The following is an 18,604-nucleotide window of genomic DNA, read 5'->3' as shown; positions in this document are numbered from 1 at the left end:
CTGGGAACGAGGTCAAAATAACTGTACTTAGTAGGAATGGGAATTGGTTGTCCACAGGGGAGAATTTTTTCCCTGGACCCACCAAGCAACCACCATCACCCACGGGATAGGTCTCATTACGGGGCATTGGCTTGAGGATCTGCCCCCAAGGGCATCTTTAAAAGAGGTTAGTTAGCACTTCACAAGGTGACACCAGCCTCAAAGCATTAAGCGAGCCAGTGCAGCCTGCGTTTCAACATGTAAGGCTGGTTTCTAAGAAAGCAACAGAGGGGCTATGTACACTTTTGAGAAAAGAAGACAAATTCCCAGAAGGCAGCTTCAAATTATAGAAATTCCATACTCAAACAGTAAAAGGAGTTGAGTCTAGAACAAGAGTTCTATGGAAACAACTTAAAAAAAAAGAGAGACAGAGCGTGAGCAGGGGAGGGGCAGAGAGAAGGGGAGACACAGTATCCGAAGCAGGCTCCAGGCTCCAAGCTGTCAGCACAGAGCCCGATGTGGGGCTCGAACTCACGAACTGTGAGATCATGACCTGAGCCCAAGTCGGACGTTCAACCGACTGAGCCACCCAAGGCGCCCCTGAAAACAATTTCAATGCAACATTCTGAAACTCCGCCATGCTACCTTACTTTCGAGAGGGATTCCACAGTCAGGCCTGTCATGGAACTGCTCCATGGGAATGGCTCCACAGCCTGTTATCAGGAGGCCGTTCCAGCTCACACAGGAGCAGATGGACAACCAGCCCTACCCGAGGGCACGAGTCCTGGGAGGCTCCAGGGTATTTTGGTCAGTTCTAGAAGTGTCACATTTGGCATCTGACATTTCCCCCCAACCAGTCTGCTTTTGAATTGGATGTTATGTTTTTTCTTTAATCTACTTTTCTAAACAGGGTGGTTTGGGTTTTTTTTGTTTTGTTGTTTGTTTGTTTGTTTGTTTTTAGTCCAGATAGCTGCAGACATTGTTTTTCGTTTAGGATCTAGTTTAGTGTTAATTTTAAATTGTAATCATCCAGGGGCGCCTGGGTGGCGCAGTCGGTTAAGCGTCCGACTTCAGCCAGGTCACCATCTTGAGGTCCGGGAGTTCGAGCCCCGCGTCGGGCTCTGGGCTGATGGCTTGGAGCCTGGAGCCTGTTTCCGATTCTGTGTCTCCCTCTCTCTCTGCCCCTCCCCCGTTCATGCTCTGTCTCTCTCTGTCCCCAAAATAAATAAACGTTGAAAAAAAGAATTTTTTTAAAAATAAATTGTAATCATCCACAGGCCGCCTGGGTGCCTCAGTAGTTTAAGTGTCCACTTGTTGGTTTCGGCTCAGGTCATGATCCCAGATCAAGCCCCACATAGGGCTCTGTGCTATCAGAGTCTCTCTGTCTGTCTCTCTCTCTCTCTCTCTCTCTCTCTCTCTCTCTCTCTTTGCTCTTTCCCTGCTCATGCTCTCTCTTTCTCAAAATAAATAAACTTAAAAAAATAATTGTAGTTATCCACAGAAGAAATTCTTAATCTCATTTACTTCCTCATTGCCTCTGTTTCCTTTTGAAAAGTAACTTTTATCAGTGGCCCTAGGGATTTTGAGCTAAAGGAATCTGAAGGGTACTTCTGTGCACCCGTCCATTTAGCCAGTCCTGATGACGGTGGTGATAAAAACAAAAACCCCACTATCTCACATTTGCATGATGATTTAGCAATAATAGAATACTTATGTGTAATTTTGGACTTATATTGTATTTTTTGCCTCTCTGTAATTAAATGAGACTTTAGCAGTGGAGGTTTTGGTTTTGTTTTGTTTTGTTTTTTAAATATATGAATGTTACATAGTCACTTAGTCCCATTGGGAGTTTTTTTTTTAACAGATGTAGTTCAAGTATACAGCATCAGTCCAGATACAAGCTGGCTCTGTCAGCTAATTTAGCCTCAGAGATTAAGGAAAATAGACTTTTGCCAAGAATCACCAGCAAATTTGTTGTTGTTTCTTTTTAAATCTGAGTGATTAACTGGCTTTGTTTGTTTACTTCTTTGTTTTATGGCATGCTTATCCATAATAATCCCCCTGAAGCACTTCCCATTAATCTTTAACCTCAAGATTTGTGGTAGCTGCCAGGTCATTAACCGTAGTTCTTCATTGGCAGCTGCCTGTACGGCCTGGTCCTGACATTCCAGAAAACCAGTCTTTGTCCCTGGACTCAGGCAGACTTTCCCAGCACTGATGCATTGCACCTGGCATTCCCTGCTGTGGGAGTCAGGAAAGAGAGGCTTGGTTTAAAAAAGTTTCCATCCTTAGGTTGGACCACATGAAATTGCCAATATTCCACCATCTTTTACTTGTAAAAGATGTAAGTAATTCTGTAACAGTGGTAATTCTGTAAGATTCAATCTAAGAGGTAACTGTGGGCTTTTTATAGTCTGGATGTGAAATTCTTCCTGGGCAGTGGAAGGTTAGATCAGCTGTTTGTGATAGGACCATGTAACAAGAACTATGATATTTTAACGTAACAATTATCACGGGTTGGTTGTCAAAGTCTTTTCGTGTCTGGTGTGCTGTTTACTATGCCTCACTCTAATCAGTGAGTGAGCTGCGGTTGAAGAAGATGCTTTGAAACTGCACAATACTCTCTCCATTGTCAGCATCCATTTATTTGAACCTGATGACAACCTGGGAGTTGTCGGGCTGGTAGAATTGCTCAGACACCTAGAGCTTACAACATGAGTAAGCAAGGGCTTCTGCTTCCAGGCCCTCCAGCAGTGGGCCCAGAGCAAGTCACAAGGGAGCCTCGGGTGGGGAGTTCCAGGGCTACAGCACGTCACTCCCTTGTTTTGGAATGTCGCCCTCTATGATAAGGCACAGAGCAGTGGCTCAAATGCATGAAATGCTGGTAGCAGCCTAGTAGTTGAAAACCTGGGCCTGAGTCCAAACTAGTGGGTTAGATACCAGTTCCATCCCTTACAGCCATGTGACTTGCCATGTGCCCCAGTCTCCTCCTGCGTAAATGGCAGTGCACAGCCCCTACGTCTCAGGTTGTGGCAAGGATTAAGTGAGTTAATGTCTACAGAAAGTATCTAGAGCATTGCCTGATACATAGTGAGTGGGCAGTAGATGTTTGTGCCATTTTATTATTACTGTGACTGCTAGATATCACTATATTGCTTGGAAACCAAAAGCAGCATTAGGGCACTGCCCGGTTCTTTTTAAATATTGATCATCGAATTGGAATGCTAGCCTTAAAAAATCTCTGATCCTCTCACTTCCTTGTCTTGCTAGGCAGCAAGACCTGCCCAGACTATTCCTTTATCCAGCCCCCTTTCTGCTACCCCTGAGCCTTTGGGGTGTAGGAGTGGCAGGGAATGGGGGTCAAGCACAGGGTTTGGGCTCATCCTCCCCTCCTCTTATCAGAACAAGATGCATCAGGTCAGCCCTGAATGAGGAAACACTCCGTAACGGCTTCTGTGAGGCTCCTGGGCTTAGCCAGCACATGTCTGCGTCTTTTGTGTGAAATGTAGAAAGCAAGACACAGGTACATTTATGTTAGTCACTCTGGCAAGGGTAGGAAATCCGTCTTGGGATAGCAAATCTGTGATTGGGAACATTTCAGCACACAAACATAAGCAAGAAAGGCCTGACCGAGGGCTGACGAGAAGACACCCAGTAAATAACCTTGTCTTTTACCTTGCTTTCTTAAAGCTTAAAAGTTAGACAGGATTGTTGTAACAGTGTTCCATTAGGCTTTTTTCTGGTTACAATACAATTATTTAAGAAAATATGTGTGGTTCCAACCCCAGTGTATGAGGCCTGCCCCCACATGGGGGTCTGAAAGCTGACTTCTGCTCTGTGCTCCCCCCTACCTCCCCACCCCTGGCGGGCGCCCCCACCACCATCACCCCAGTCCTTCCCCCTCCCCCTCCCCCACGAGGCTTCCTTGCTTTCTTTCATGGAGTGTAGTCTGCTTTTACACACATAACCCAACCATGCCCTCTCAGGATGCTCCTGGAGAGCTCCCTGCTCCTCTCCCCCCCATCTTCTCCCCCCTCTCCCCTGCCCCTCTCCTTCCTCCCTCCTCTTCCCCCTCCTCCCTTTTTCTGCAATTACCCCTGTGGGCCACTCAGCCTGCTGTCTTGTTTATTGTGTGGTAATGTCACCACATCTGACCACATCTTGGTTTGTGGCTCACAGATTTTGTCTCTGCTGTTGAGTCAGGAGGGAGGGGAGTTGTCGAGAGTTTGTCACTTTGCAGAGAGGGAGTGGACAGTTTATAAATTTTGAATCCCTCTGTTAACTTCACACTAGAATCTAGGGGTTTTGTGTTTTGGAAAAATTGATATTGAGTGTGAGCTTGTGGTTTTGGAGAAAGGTCAGCCTCTCACAGGAATACTTTACGTAAAATAGTTTCACATATGTGCGATTCTTCGGCACTGTCAAATACCTCAAGCCATCTAATAAAAAGGATGGGGCTGTGGTAAGATACTGAATCCTTACTGACAAGAAACGCGGTCTACCGCGGATGTGCTCAGAACTCTGTTCCTACCTCGATTCTAGAGCATTACATGCGGTGGTTTTCTTTTTTTTTTCTTTGTGAACTTACAAAGAATGAATGCTTTGTGATCTCTGTGTACTTTATTCTCATGGGTCTGCTCTCCCAGTGATGGGCAGTGGGGTTTACTTACAGGTCTGGAGGATGCACGATGGGCGGGAGAAAATCAGAAATGAGGGGCTTTTCTTAAATTAACTTGGCCCTTTATTTTTAACGTTGTGAGCTTTTTAACTTTATGGATTCAGTTCTACTCAGCTGACATCAGAAATATTAGTCTGTGGTCTCCAGCCAGCCATGCATTAACGATATGACCTCAAGATGTCATAACTCCTTTGTGCTTCAACTTTTCCAGCTGTAAAATGATGATAGTATCTTTTCCTACATTTTCCTGGGCTGACTTGAAAAGGTAGGAAAGAATGTGTAGGAAACTTGTCCTGAGCACCTTCAAAACAAGCTGATTTGAAATGTCAGTAATTGTACCTCTTGCTCAGGACTGCCCACCCCTCGCCATGCGGCTGCGCCCCCACCCTCCCCGTGGGGCTGTGCCGGCCACGTGTGCACTGTGAAGGCCAGCGTGGCATCCCTGTCCTGCATTCCCAGCATATTTACTTTCTGAGTGATCCCACCAGTTCCCCTGAATGGAAGAATTGAGCTTTCACAGAGGATTTTCCAGCTTTCTGCCCACACAGATCCAGAAGTTAGCCATTTACAATACAGGAAAAGGGGAGGCACTCTATCTGCAGTGTCTGCCTTAGAACAGACACAGTGCCTACCAGAGAGCCACCTTGAGCCCTGCTGCCTGGGTGAAAAAGTATCAAAGTGTTTCCTTCCACTACTCTAGAGTTACTCAGTATTACAGCTAAAAAGGACCTCACCAGTCCCTGTCCAAGTGTCTCCATTTATACATAAGGACACAGGCCCAGAGCTGGGAAGCCCTTGTCCAGGATCCCACAGCAAATTTCTGACAAAGCCTGAGCTGAGCCTGCACCCAGTCTGCTGACCCACAGGCCATATTTTTCTTCCACTCCCCTCTGCTTCCGTGAGGCCGAAACCAGGGCAGCTGACAGCAGGAGGATCGGGATGAGAAGGAAGAGACGGTGACAGGCAAGTGAGGGCCAAGGAAAGAGGCTTGAGACGCTTGGCCATGACTCTTCCCCGCCCCTTCCACTCTGTCCACTCTTAGGGTATCCTTTGGTTTCCAAAGCACCTGGAGGATTTGGGGTATTGCCCACAGGTGCTTGCCCTGTGCTGGGCCTGAAGCCATATGGGCACCGGCCTGGATGCTGAGCCCCCAGGCCACTGGTACTTCTACTGTCCCAGTAGGGAGTGAGCAGCAGCCGGGCAGGGAGCTTGGACAGTGGGCAGTGACCCTGGAGGAGTCATGAGATTCCCCGGGGAGGAGAAGCCCGGGATGTTTGGCCAAGGAGCAGCGTGGAGAAGGGGCAGGCGAGGCTGACGGGCTTGGATCAAGCTAACCTAGGCTTAAGGCCCAGCCCTGAGTGATGCTGAGTAAGTTACTTACCTTCTCTGATGTTAACAGGAATTTCTTCCTCAAGGGGTTCCTGTGAGCAACAAATGAGACGATGTTTGTAAACATCTAAGTGTTCAGCAAATGTCAGCTCAAATCAAAATTAACAGTTAAGGATCTGGTGGCTGGTGGCAGCAGGTACCACGGCACCTTCCTACACCTGCCCAAGGGTCCGGCATCCCATCCCCATGGCCCCAGTGGAGGTGCTGTCAATGCCCTGCAAGTTCCCGCTGTACAGACCATGTCGGTAACCTTGAGAGGCCAAGGAACTCTTCAGAGCTCAGAGATATGTAGTTCCTGATCCCACCTTTGATCCCTTTCTTCCAGATTCATGTGCTCCCAGCTGCCCAATCAGGTCCTGAAGAGCATCAGCATCATCGACAGTCCCGGCATCCTTTCTGGGGAGAAGCAGCGCATCAGCCGAGGTCAGTGCCCACCCCTGTCCCAACCTTCCTCTGCTGCTGCTGAGGCTCGCTATCATGCCGGGGGGGGGGGGGGGGTTCTGTTTCTGTCGGATTCTGTCCACCCCACCCCACCCGCCCAACCGGGATGCCTCCAGCAGCCCTGGGAAGCCCAGGTGTCCAGAGCTGTAGGGCTCCGAGAAGCCACCAGGATGCATGGCATCAAAGGTTCTCATTTCAACTGAAAAACTTTCTGGTAATCTCTTCGTTCCTTTAAACACTGCCATTTGCCACTAGTGCCTACCTCAGAGGGGACATGCATATCACTACTAACCATTCCCTTAGACATGGGAATAAAGGAGGTAGGTAGTCACGGCCAGGGAGAGAAGCCCTTCCCCTGCTGCTCGTCCTCCCTTCCCTGTTGGCACATGGCCCGTGGCCTCTGTGGCACCCCTGTGATGAGTCAGCCCTTATTGGTATCTGTGGAGCCAGACACTGTGCTGCGTGCTGGGGATGCAGCAAAAACAGGTACGGTTAGTTTCTGCCCTCAAGGAGCTAATGTTCTAATGAGGAAGACAGATGTAAATCGAGTCGTCATAGGGAAACAGAAAATGAGACCTGAGGGGTGCCAGGGTGGCTCAGTCAGTTAAGTGTCTGACTTCGGCTCAGGTCGTGATCTCTCAGTTCGTGAGTTCGAGCCCCTCACCGGGCTCACTGCTGTTAGTGTAGATCCCCTTTCAGATCCTTTGTCCCCCTCTCTCTTTGCCCCTCCTCTGCTTGTACTCTCTCTCTCTATCTCAAAATAAATAAATAAACTTAAAAAAAAAAAGAGAGAGAGAGAGAGAACTGGGATAAGTGCTCTGAGATGAGGGCCTTGTGTCGAGGGTGGAAGGGGACCTGGCCTGGCCTTGGGGTGTTGGGAAAGATGCCCCATGGAAGCGACATTTGAGCCAAGACCTGGAGGGTGAGTAGGAACTACCTAAGGGAGGCCTGCAGTGGGGAAGGAGAGACTAGAAGGTGTTCAGAGATGAAGAGAGAGTAGAAAATGCTTGTGAAGGATGGTGAATTTGGGCTTCTTCAGCCACCTGAAAACAAGGCTGAGCCCTAACCTTGTCTAGCCCTGTGCACTGTGGTTAAACAGATGGGCCTGCTCTCTCCCCTGCCCTCCTGGAGAAGGGGCCATCAGGGGCGACCCCGAGGACATAGCTTGCTCACAGTGAGGAGATGCCTGGCCGGGAGAGTGCTAGGTTGGATTCCCGCAGTCACAGAGGCAGGTCAGGTGCCCCTGGCCCTTGAAACAAAGTCTAGTCCTTCAAGGCTTTGCTAGGAGGGAAAAGACAGAGCAGATGAATTGCTGCTTCCACTTGTCCCTGATAAGTCTTCACAACTCCTTGAATAGCAAGTCAGTAAAACTGTGTTTAGAAGTGCCAGGGTTGAGCGGTGACCTGTCTGGGGTCATGGCCCTGGGTTCTGGCCAGGCAGTGGACTCCCCCCGCCCTCATGAAGCAGAAGTACAGCTACGTAGGCTGCGGGGACACTCCCAGGAGCTAGAAAGCAAGGTCCCCAGATGGGTAAAGAAAGGCTCCCAACGTCTGCAAGCCCTCCTTTCTCATGGCATTTCAGGAATGCTGACTTTGCAGCCTCCGCGGACTCTCAGAGAGCTCGGGACCGCTTTGCTGGGGCTTCACCCATTCGGTCAGGGACTCCGTGGGCAATTAGGCCTCCCTGAGGCCTCCAAGTACCTTGCTTATAGAAAAACCCAGCATAATACTATTCTTTTCTCATAAATGTCTGTTAGTTATATTTTCTGTCATAAAGGTAATGTTTGTTATAAAGGATTCAAGCAATGAATAGGGACATACAAAATCTGTCACAATTGACCATTGTTACTGGTGTTCTCCAGCTCCTTAGAGACTTTTTCCTGTGCATATACGAACATATTATTTTTAACAGAAATGCGATTTCCAAGCACATTTTCTACCACTTGATTTTTTGCTGTAATGGTCTTTCACAAACATCATTCCATGCCAGTATGTCCAAATTACTTTATTCCTCTTAACAGCTGTTTCGTTTCCATCAAAAGGACATAACATGGTGTATTTAACCAATTTGTGGATCTTGTGATGGCTAATAATCTTTCACTGTTATAAATAGTGCCACAGATAGACATCATTTTTGTACCTTTGTGCCTCAATGCCAGTAGATTTTTTTTTTAAGAGCCACTTTAGGACCACTCCTTTGGCACCATAAAAGTTGCTCTGCAGATGAAATGTTTTGTTTTAAAACGAAAATAAAGCAAACCCGTGTCCCGCAGCTTTTCTGAGCCATCCATGTTTTACTGCATCTACCACTTGGCCAATTCTGATCACCCACATCGTTCAGGGTTTCTTCTTTGCTGAGCAATTACACGTGTCTTTCAGACTACAGATTCTTTATAGTAGTGTAGCGTGGGGTGATGCTTTCAGGATGCTTTGAAGACCAGTTCTTTTTAACACTTTATAGGAATCTGATTCATATCCTGGCCCAGTACTTCCTCACATCCTGTGCACAGAAATAGCACATACGGTTCCAAGCGGGCAGTGTTCAGGCGGACCCTGCCACCCTGACAGATACAGCAGCTGGTGGGGAAGGACCGAGAGCTGCAAACAATGACAGCGTTCTGCACTGTGGCTGAAGTTCCCAAGCTTGAGTACCAGACTGTGTTTGGGACAGTTGGTGGCTGGAGTCAGTTTCAGCACATTAACTCCAAAGAGTCTATACTGCTTTAGAGCTGCTTTGGCTGACACTTTTGCAGACAGTGCTACATTCTGATTCAGACTCCTCCTGCCTCCATCCGTCCAGCTTCATAAATCACACCACCACCTTCACTGGTCGCTTATGTCAACACTGAATGAGGTGGCAGATACAAATCGTGACCCCGCAGGACATTTGGAACATCTGCTATTGACTTTATTAGCGGGGCTTTGACTTCCTTACGGGTGTTTTGTCTGTAAAAGAGGAAAGGTAGCAGCTGCTGTGCCTTCTCCTTGTCCCTTGGTGCAGTTGATGAGTTAACCCTCAACAAGCAGGTCCCACTTTAGGGGCTCAGTCATCTTACCCTCTGACTCTTGATTTCGGGTCAGGTCCTGATCGAGCCCTGCATCAGGCTCTGTGCTAAGCATGGAGCCTGCTTGGGATTCTCTTTCTCTCCCTCCACTCCTCTCCCTCACTCACGCGCACTCTTTCTCTCTCTGAAATTAAAAAGAAAAAAAAAAAGTCTCTTTAGGTACGTACCCGTAATAGCAGTGCGAGAACAGCCACCGTGTGCTGAGCTGTATGTCTGCACCAGGCTAATCCTGGGGGATTTGCTGTCTACGTTAAACCTGCTCATACTCACACACCGACAGAAGCTCGGCCCTGGCCAAGTAAACTGCACGTGCCCTCACTCCCCTGGGAAAGCAGAGCCTTCCAATGATCACGAGAACTCTTTCCCCAGCTGCTAGGCAGGTGGGTGACTGAGCTTGACATCTGGGGAGTGAACAGTAAACATTGTTGACAGGGTGCTACTTCTGGAGAATAGGCTCAGAGGATGGGTGCTTCAGGCAGTCGCCAAAAGCTGAAGATGTTGTGGGTCCACCCTCTAGCTGCAGGGCTCTGCAGCCCTGGCTGAGAGTGAGAGCACACTGGGTAGGCGGTGCGGCTGCGGGGGAGGCGGTGAGGGGCCGGTGACTGCTGAGCACCCCCAGGAAGACGTGCTGACTGTACCACACCCAGAGATCTCCCCATCAGCATAGGAAAAGGCCGAGGGCAGATGGAGTGGTGAAGCATTGTGCTACCTTGCTGGGAGTCGAATGGGAAGGCGGGACTAGAACTGACAAGCTGGCCCCACATCATCATTGGCATCCTCCAGGAACCCCCACGGTGTTGCCCAGGCGTCCGGAGCTCTAGGGACCAGATGGTCAGTGAGGGTGCAGCTCTAGGAAGGAATCCTGATGTGTTAGTGGTGATAGCAAAAATGGAGACTCTCAACACAGGGTTCAGTAATATAATCTCACCTCACCCGCAGCTCCATTCTTCCTGGCTCATTCCTGTCTCCTGACATAAATCTGGTTCCCTTGTATCTGGTGCTGAGTAGAGGGAGAATTGTGATCAGAAGGAGGACATAGTGTTCAGTCATGGCTCCTCTCTAAGCCAAAGTCGTAGGTGACGGGAAGAAACACTCGACATTTCTACATGACAGTTCATATTTTGTGGTCTCAGGTTTGAGGCAAAACATGGCAGATCCACTCTTATGTCAGAAGTAACTTTTACCAAACAACAAGTGTTGGCGAGGATGTGGGGAAAAAGGAACCATCGTGCGCTATTGGTGGGAAGGCAAACTGGCATACCCACTGTGGAAAACAATTTGGAGATTCCTCAAAAAATTAAAAATAGAACTACCCTACAATCCAGTAATCACATTACTGGGTATTTACCCAAAAAACACAAAAACACTAATTCAAAGTGACACATGCATCCCTATGTTTATTGCAGCATTATCTACAATAGCTAGACTATGGAAGCGGCCCAAGTGTCCATCAATAGATGAAAGGGTAAAGAAGATGTGGTGTGTATATATACCATGGAATATTATTCAGCCATAAAAAAGCATGAAATTTTGCCATTTACAACAACATGGATAGAGCTAGAGAGGATAATGCTAAATGAAATAAGTCAGAGAAAGACAAATACCATATCTTATATGTGGAATTTAAGAAACAAATGAGTAAAAGAAAAAAGAGAGAGAGAGAGAAACCAAAAAATAGATTCTTAATTATAGAGAACAAACCAATGGTTCCCAAATGGGGGGATGGGTGAAATAGGCAATGAAGATTGAAAGAAAGAGAGAAAGGAAGAGGGAGGGAGGAAGGGAAGACAGAAGGAAGGAAGGAAGGAAGGAAGGAAGGAAGGAAGGAAGGAAGGAAGGAAGAAGGGAAGGAAGGAAGAGGTGACCTTTACCAACTAGAATGTGCCTCAGCCCATCCTTGTCCTCATCAGAATCTTAACACCGGCCCTAGAAATCAGATCACTGGACCCCTTGCCTCCCTGCTGGGTTTTCACAGTAAAACAAGAATGTACAGTCAACATTTGGGGGGAGTGTTACCTAAATCTGTTTGGAAGCTCTATAAATAAAACCCACCAGGATAATTGATTTTGAAACAATGTTTAGTATACTCCATGTGGAAACCCATTATCCTTCAGATGTTCCTTGGTTTAATTATAGTTAGCAGAAAATCTTTAGGAACAAAGGATTGAGTTCCGTGACTAAATTGTAGCTTTCTTGGCTGACATAAAGAATATCCATCATGCATGGATAAAAATGTTCTGATATATTTATAATAATTTTATGCTAATCAAGTAATAGCTACCTTAAAGTCCTACAAGCTTTTCCTGATTCTTTTCTTGTAGCCAATAAAAGAATGTTTGGATTCTCAAGATTTTCTAAGTTATTTGCTTGAAAGGTATGAGTAAAATGTGAGTTGGGTCACTTTTAGGAAACATCTTTTGCCCCTCATGACAACATCCAGGTTTTTTACTTTATGTGATGAGAAAAGAGAGCACACTTACCCACACATCCTTATTTTCATTCCTACTCTCTTATTATTCTGGCTCCTGGCCTGTTTACTTTCCAAAATACTGTTTATTCATGCTGAACCTAAACATCATCTAGGACTTATTTCTAGACGTGGCATGAACACAAGTGTGTTCCCAACTCCTGGTACAAACCTCTGGGTTCTGGTTCTCATCATAATGTCCCGGTCTGACAAGGAGAACACTGTGAAAGAAACCTAATGGAGCACCTGGTGTACTTGCCCATCTATTTAGCATGTAAGCATGTGGAGGCTCTGTTTTGGCAGTGAATAATTACCCCTGTGATTTCCTGAAAGCATGAGGTTTTGTGATGCCTTCAACAGACTTCACTTTGGTAAATAAAAGTAACACAATTGTCCTCTTTTAACAATTTACATGACTCTAGGGGTGCCTGGAGGACCCTAGGGTGGCTCAGTCGGTTAGCGTTGACTCTTGGTTTCAGCTTAGGTCATAATTTCATGGTCCATGAGTTTGAGCCCCAAATCGGGTTCTGTGCTGACAGTGTGGAGCCTGATTGGGATTCTTTCTGTCCCTTTCTCTCTGCCCCTCCCCTGCTCTTTCTGCCTCTCTCTCTCTCTCTCTCAAAAATGAATGAATGAATGAATGAATGAATAAATAAATAAATAAATAAATTTTTTTAAAAATCTAAATAACTCTTAAAGAAAAAACTCTTGGGGCGCCTGGGTGGCTCAGTCGGTTAAGCGGCCGACTTCGGCTCAGGTCATGATCTCGTGGTCCGTGAGTTCGAGCCCCGCGTCGGGCTCTGTGCTGACAGCTCGGAGCCTGGAGCCTGCTTCGGATTCTGTGTCTCCCTCTCTCTCTGACCCTCCCCCGTTCATGCTCTATCTTTCTCTGTCTCAAAAATAAATAAACGTTAAAAAAATTAAAAAACAAAAACAAAAACTCTTGGTCTTAATTTTCCAACAAATCTATCTGGTCCTCCAGGAACAGCACCCTGTCAATGAAAAATCTGAGAGTATCTTCTTCTGATGTCTAAGTCCTTCACTGTATAAGCCTTTCTCATTATAAGTCAACAAATACAACTGAGTAGATAGGAAAAAATAAAAGGGCAGAAAGTGTCCTGCTAGTAAACAATAAATTATGGTAGTACATTCAACAGAAGGAATCGAACTGTGCTTCAAATAACAGAACAATCACATTAGCTTCAAAAATCATTGATTGATGTTTTAGTATTTACATACAGACACCCTTAAGTCCTCTTGATTTTAGCAACATAAAGGAAGGCCCTCAAGATTAAAAAAGGCATCTGAAGACATATGACAGGATATGTGAATAAGCAGTTTCAAGGGTCTGACAACTCAGCAAAAGCTCCCAAAACATAATATCACAAAAGAACCGACAGACCCAGGGAAAGGGGATGTGCAAATCCAACCTGGAATTAATTAATAAAAGTGCAGGAAACATAGCAAAGGTACAAACAAACTGTAATCAAGAGCGTACAGACACTCCTATTTAACAGGCCTTTGGAAGTTGGAAGACAAAAAGCCAGATTTTGAAGGTGGCCCAAGAAAGGAGAGAGAATATTTAGGACTGCCTGATAAAAATGACTTCCTCTCTCAGGCTTAGGGACCCACAGGGCCCAGGGGGACAACAGACACATACACAAGAGGAAGGAGTCTTTTCTCTAAAAGAATGAGATATAGCTCAGGAGCATCCCAGCTTTTCTGCAACACCAGAGACTGCGGTGACATGAGCTCACTGGACACGTGGCCCTCATAGGTGCTATTCCTGTCCCCAACTCCCCACCCCATGATTGATGTAGGGCTTCTTGATTTTTTGTTTTGTTTCTTGGGCTTTGGGTCTAACCACAGTTCATGCTCTCTTAGGTCCTCTCCTTGTCCACTGTGGCTCCTCCCAGCTTCAGGGCATTCCCAGGCTTCATCAGCATGTCCTTGGACCTTCACCCTTGGATCTAGAAGTTGGGCAGAGAGGCTCAAGAAAGAGCAAGCTTTGAGGCACACCAATAGAGACTGCCCACTAGATTGACAGCAGTTCATTAAGGAACAAGTTCCTCTGAGATGTATTAAGCTCTTATGTGCCGTGAACCAAGCTAGGAACTGAGAGCATAAAGGTGAACAAGGTACGCCCCTGCCTGGAGTGGCTGCTGCCTAGTGTGGTCAGCCAGCCAGTCACTGATGCACCAGATTGTCACCTCAATACACTTACTACCCATTCAACCAACAGCAGGACAAAAAATGGACATGGTCACTGCCCTTATGGAATTTAAATTCTGATGGGAGGGTCTGATAAGATCAGCAGGTGGGTGAATGAATAAATCATTGTAAATAGTCATGAGGTACAGGAAGGAAACAGATGAGACACCAAGTTCAACAATAGGGGCTGAGGTAGAGCTGCCCTACTCTCCAAGCTGACTGTGGCTGAAAGCTCAGAGGAAACCGGTCTTCCGAGTGGGGTGGGGCAAGGTTTTACAAGTTTGGACTGACCACATTGTCTATTCAGATATGTCCCATCTGATATATAAGGAATATATAATATGATAGATATTCAGCTGTCAGATATTTACACATGGATTTCAGTTCCGGAATATTCATGTTTTGTTTTATTTTATTTTATTTTTTTCCCTGAGGTCTCTTCTGTTGCCTACATCAACCAGTCTGTAAACCCAGAATCAAACAAATCACTTTCCTGGGTCCAGTCAAGGGACTGAAGTCCTGAATGTAGTATAGCGGGAAGCATGGACAATCGAAATGGACTCCCTGGGTTTAGTTCGGCTCAGCCATGTACACCACTTGCGTGGCCTCGGGGAAGTTGTGAGTCTCTCTGTAAAAGGAGGGTAACAGTACTTCATGCATCATGTTGTTGTAATTGAGTTAATACATAGAAAGCAGAAAACGATGCCCCACCTAGCACACAGTAAGTGCTCAATACATGTTAGCCGTTATTACTTGCATCATATTATTGCATTATTGTTGTTGTTACTGTTGAAGGCCAAGGAGTCTTCAAAGGCTGAGTTTAATCAGCCTTTATATTGGTTTATATTGGTTTCTCACCTCTTGAAGTCTTCTGTCTCATAGAGTAGGACAAATTTTTGTCAAGTTATCTGAAATGTAGAGTTTGCTGTTTGGGGACTGAATATTCTATTTTTAGATAAGTGTTCCTACCTTTTTCCCCACATACCTTGGTTATTTTATTGATGGTTAACTTTTAAATTTTGAAACCATATGTCCCTCTAGCCATAGAGAATAGATAGCACTCTAATTGGTCATCCAGTTTAAAAAATATTCGATGAAAGAGAATTTTTTTATTTTTTTAAAGTTTATTTATTTATTTGGAGAGAGTGATAGAGAGCATGTGTGAGTGGGAAGAGGCAGAAAGAGAGAAGGAGAGAGAGAGAATCCCAAACAGGCTCCATGCTGTCAGCATGGAGCCCAACATGGGGCTCAGTCTCACCAACTGTGAGATCAGGAACTGAGTTGAAATCAAGAGTTGCATGTTTAACCAACTGAGCCACTCAGGCACCCCTGATGAAAGAAAATTTTAAAATAACAGACGTTTTGTGTGTGTGTGTGTGTGTGTGTGTGTGTGTGTGTGTGTGTGATCTTTTTGATTTTTTTTTATTTTAAAAGAAGTGATGGCATAAAAAGTGATGGGTAACGTTAGGGGCATGCTAGAGATATTCATTCAACACACATTTATACTGATTATACACTAGGTGCTAAGCACTGTCCTGGATGCCAGGATTCAAAATGAGTTGGACACAGGCCTTGGCCCCGATGCTCATACTCATTTGGGGTGGATGGACCTGCAAAGAAACCACTCTGATCCTGTGTGTTACAGGAGTTCTGGTAAAGAAGTTCAATGAGTAGGGGACCCCACCCCCCCCCCCCCGGGGGGGGGGGGGGGGAGGGAGTCAGGGAAGCTGCGAGGAGAAAGGATACTTTTTCTCCCCCTTCCTTTGTTTTTTTTTTTCCTTTGCATTTTCTCTCTCTTTTTTAACAAGTAGTGTTTTTTTTATATATTTAAATATTTTTAAATATTTCTTATGTATGTTTTTTATATATTTTTTATAGTTTTTTTATATATTTAAAAAGTTGTGCAACCATCCCCACAACCAATTTTAGAATGTTTCCATCACCTCAAAAAGAACTCATTGTACTCATTAGCAATCACTATCAATTCTCCCCCGCCCCCTAGACCCTGGCAACCACTAATCTACTTCCTGTCTCTATGGATTTGCCTATTCTGGGCATGTCATATAAATGGAATCAAACAATATGTAGCCTTTGTATCTGGCTTTTTTCACTTAGCACAGTGTGTTCAGGGTTCATCCATGTTGTAATGGTTATCAGTATTTCATTCCTTTTTTATGGTCGAGTAGTATTTCCTTGTATGGCTCTGTGACATTTTCTGAATTTATCAATTGATGGACATTTGGGTTGTTTCCACTTTTCTGGCCATTTTGAATAATGCAGCTATGATTATTCATGTACGAGTTCTTGTGAAAACATACATTTTCAATTCTCTCGGGTATATACCTAAGAGCAGAATTTTGGGGTCATATGGTAACTCAATGTTTTGAGGAATGGCTCAGTTTTCCAAAAAGGCTGCATCATTTTACATTCCCACCAGCACAATATAAGCATTCCAGTTTCTCTCCATTCTCATCAACACTGTTGTTTTGATTAGAAGCATCCCAGTAGATATGAAGTGGTATTTCATTGTGGTTTCAATTTGCATTTCTCTGATGGCTAATGATGTTGAACATCTTCTCATGTGCTTTGTTAGCCATTTGTAGATCTTCTTTGAAGAAATATATATGTAGATTCTTTGCTCATTTTTGATTGGATTGTTTGTCTTTTTATTGTTGAGTTTTAATATTCTTTATGTATCCTCTCTACTAGTCAAATATTGATTTGAGAATATTTTGTCTCATGTCCTGGGTTGTCTTTTCAGTGTCTTTATGGTATCATCTGAAGCACAAAATTTTTTCATTTTAATGAAAGCTAATTTATCTGTTTTGATTTTTGTCACTTTGCCTAACCCAAGCTCATGAAAATTTAATCCTATATTTTTTCTAAGAGATTCATAGTGCTAGCACTTACATTTAGGTCATTGGTCCATATTAAGTTAATTTTTATTTATGGTGTGAGGTTGGGGTCCACCTTGATTATTTTGCATGTGTGTATCCAGTTGTCCCAGCACCGTTTGTTAAAAAGACAATACTTTCCCCCATTGAATTGTCATGGCACCCGCGTTGAAAATCAGTTGGTTGTAAGGCACCTGGGTGGCTCAGTCAGTTAAGCATCTGACTCTTGATTTAGGCTCAGGTCATGATCTCATGAGATTGAGCCCCACATCATGTTCTATACTGGGCATGGAACTTACTTAAGATTCTCTTTCTCTCTCTAGTGCTCATGCTCACTCTCTCTCTCTCTTAAAAAAAAAAAAAAGGACAAATCAGTTGGCTAGACCTATGGTTTATTTCTGCTCTCTCAATTCTATTTCATTGATCTATATGTATCTCACCTTATGAGACAGCACTTCTTGATCAGAGCTTCCAGGTAAGTCACTGAGTTCATCAGCCAGCAAGTTCAGGGCCTTATGAGATAGGGTATGGACACAATGAGATGATGGAGTGAAGCTTTTACCACAGCACCTGTCTGGTTCATAGTCAAGAGAAAGGTAACCGTGGCTGCCCTTCCTTACTATTGTTACCCTCTCCCACGCAGCAGAAAGGGTGTGTGCAAGAACAGGGGAAGATGTGTGAGCCAGGGTCCTTTGGTGGAACATGAGTTGTGCATGTGGCTGGAACATGGGCGTGTGGTGAGTGGGCACGTGTGACAGGAGACTGGGTTTTGTCCTGAAGGCTGCATGAAACACTGAGGAGTGTGAGGTAAAGGGGTGATATGTTAAAGAATTCCGTAGAAGAGAACCTATGTCCTCATGAAGCCATTTTTATATTTAGAGCTTGAGCTCAATGACTTGTTTCAGAGCTTTGTTTGAATTTGGCAGCAAAAAAAAGTGTCCATCCCCAGGGAATGGGGCTGACCACCGATGATTTGTTGGCAGATCCTGTTTTCTGGCCAGTGCTAAGGCCAGTTGGGGTGTGAGGTCTTGGACATCACTCGTTTCTTGGGCCTCCAACAGGAAATCCTGGTTCCTTTTTGTTTCGGGGAAGTTTGCTGACAAACGCATTCATGGCTCCTTTTCCGCCGCTGCCACAGGAAATTCCACACCACAAGTGTTGCTGCTTCTGTCCCTAATGGGAGCCTGTCATCACTGTGACTCAGAATGGCATTTACCAAGCCCTGGTAACTATTTTTAGTTTTTATGAATATTTTAAATGCACACTGGATCGTGAGGAACGACTGCTTCTACCAAAACTTTAAACCTACCTAGCCTTTGAAATGAAAAACAACTTTTTTTGGTGGAGAGAAGGTCACTTATCTTACTATCCTGTAGAGAGCAACTCATGATCATCAAACCTTTCATAGACATTGGGATACAGAGGTTAATCAGAGAAAAGGTTTGCTCCTTACTCTTTTAAGTAACAATAATAATAATAGC

At 45.1% G+C, this 18,604-nt stretch overlaps 1 protein-coding gene across 1 annotated transcript in view; it reads left to right on the top strand.

The window, feature by feature from the left end:
- The window catches only part of EHD4 (EH domain containing 4), an 87,439-nt gene that overhangs the window by 24,618 nt on the left and 44,217 nt on the right, over window positions 1-18,604 (top strand). Inside the window, exon 3 of the mRNA XM_040492366.1 lies at window positions 6,372-6,469. Coding sequence (XP_040348300.1) covers window positions 6,372-6,469 — 98 coding nt within the window. The remainder of the gene's footprint in view (window positions 1-6,371; window positions 6,470-18,604) is intronic.

Source organism: Herpailurus yagouaroundi, unplaced genomic scaffold (assembly GCF_014898765.1).
Source record: "Herpailurus yagouaroundi ecotype Mexico unplaced genomic scaffold, PumYag 184, whole genome shotgun sequence".
Lineage (NCBI taxonomy): Eukaryota > Metazoa > Chordata > Mammalia > Carnivora > Felidae > Herpailurus > Herpailurus yagouaroundi.
The sequence above is the reverse complement of the archived record's forward strand: the minus strand, read 5'-3'. Positions and strand labels throughout refer to the sequence as shown.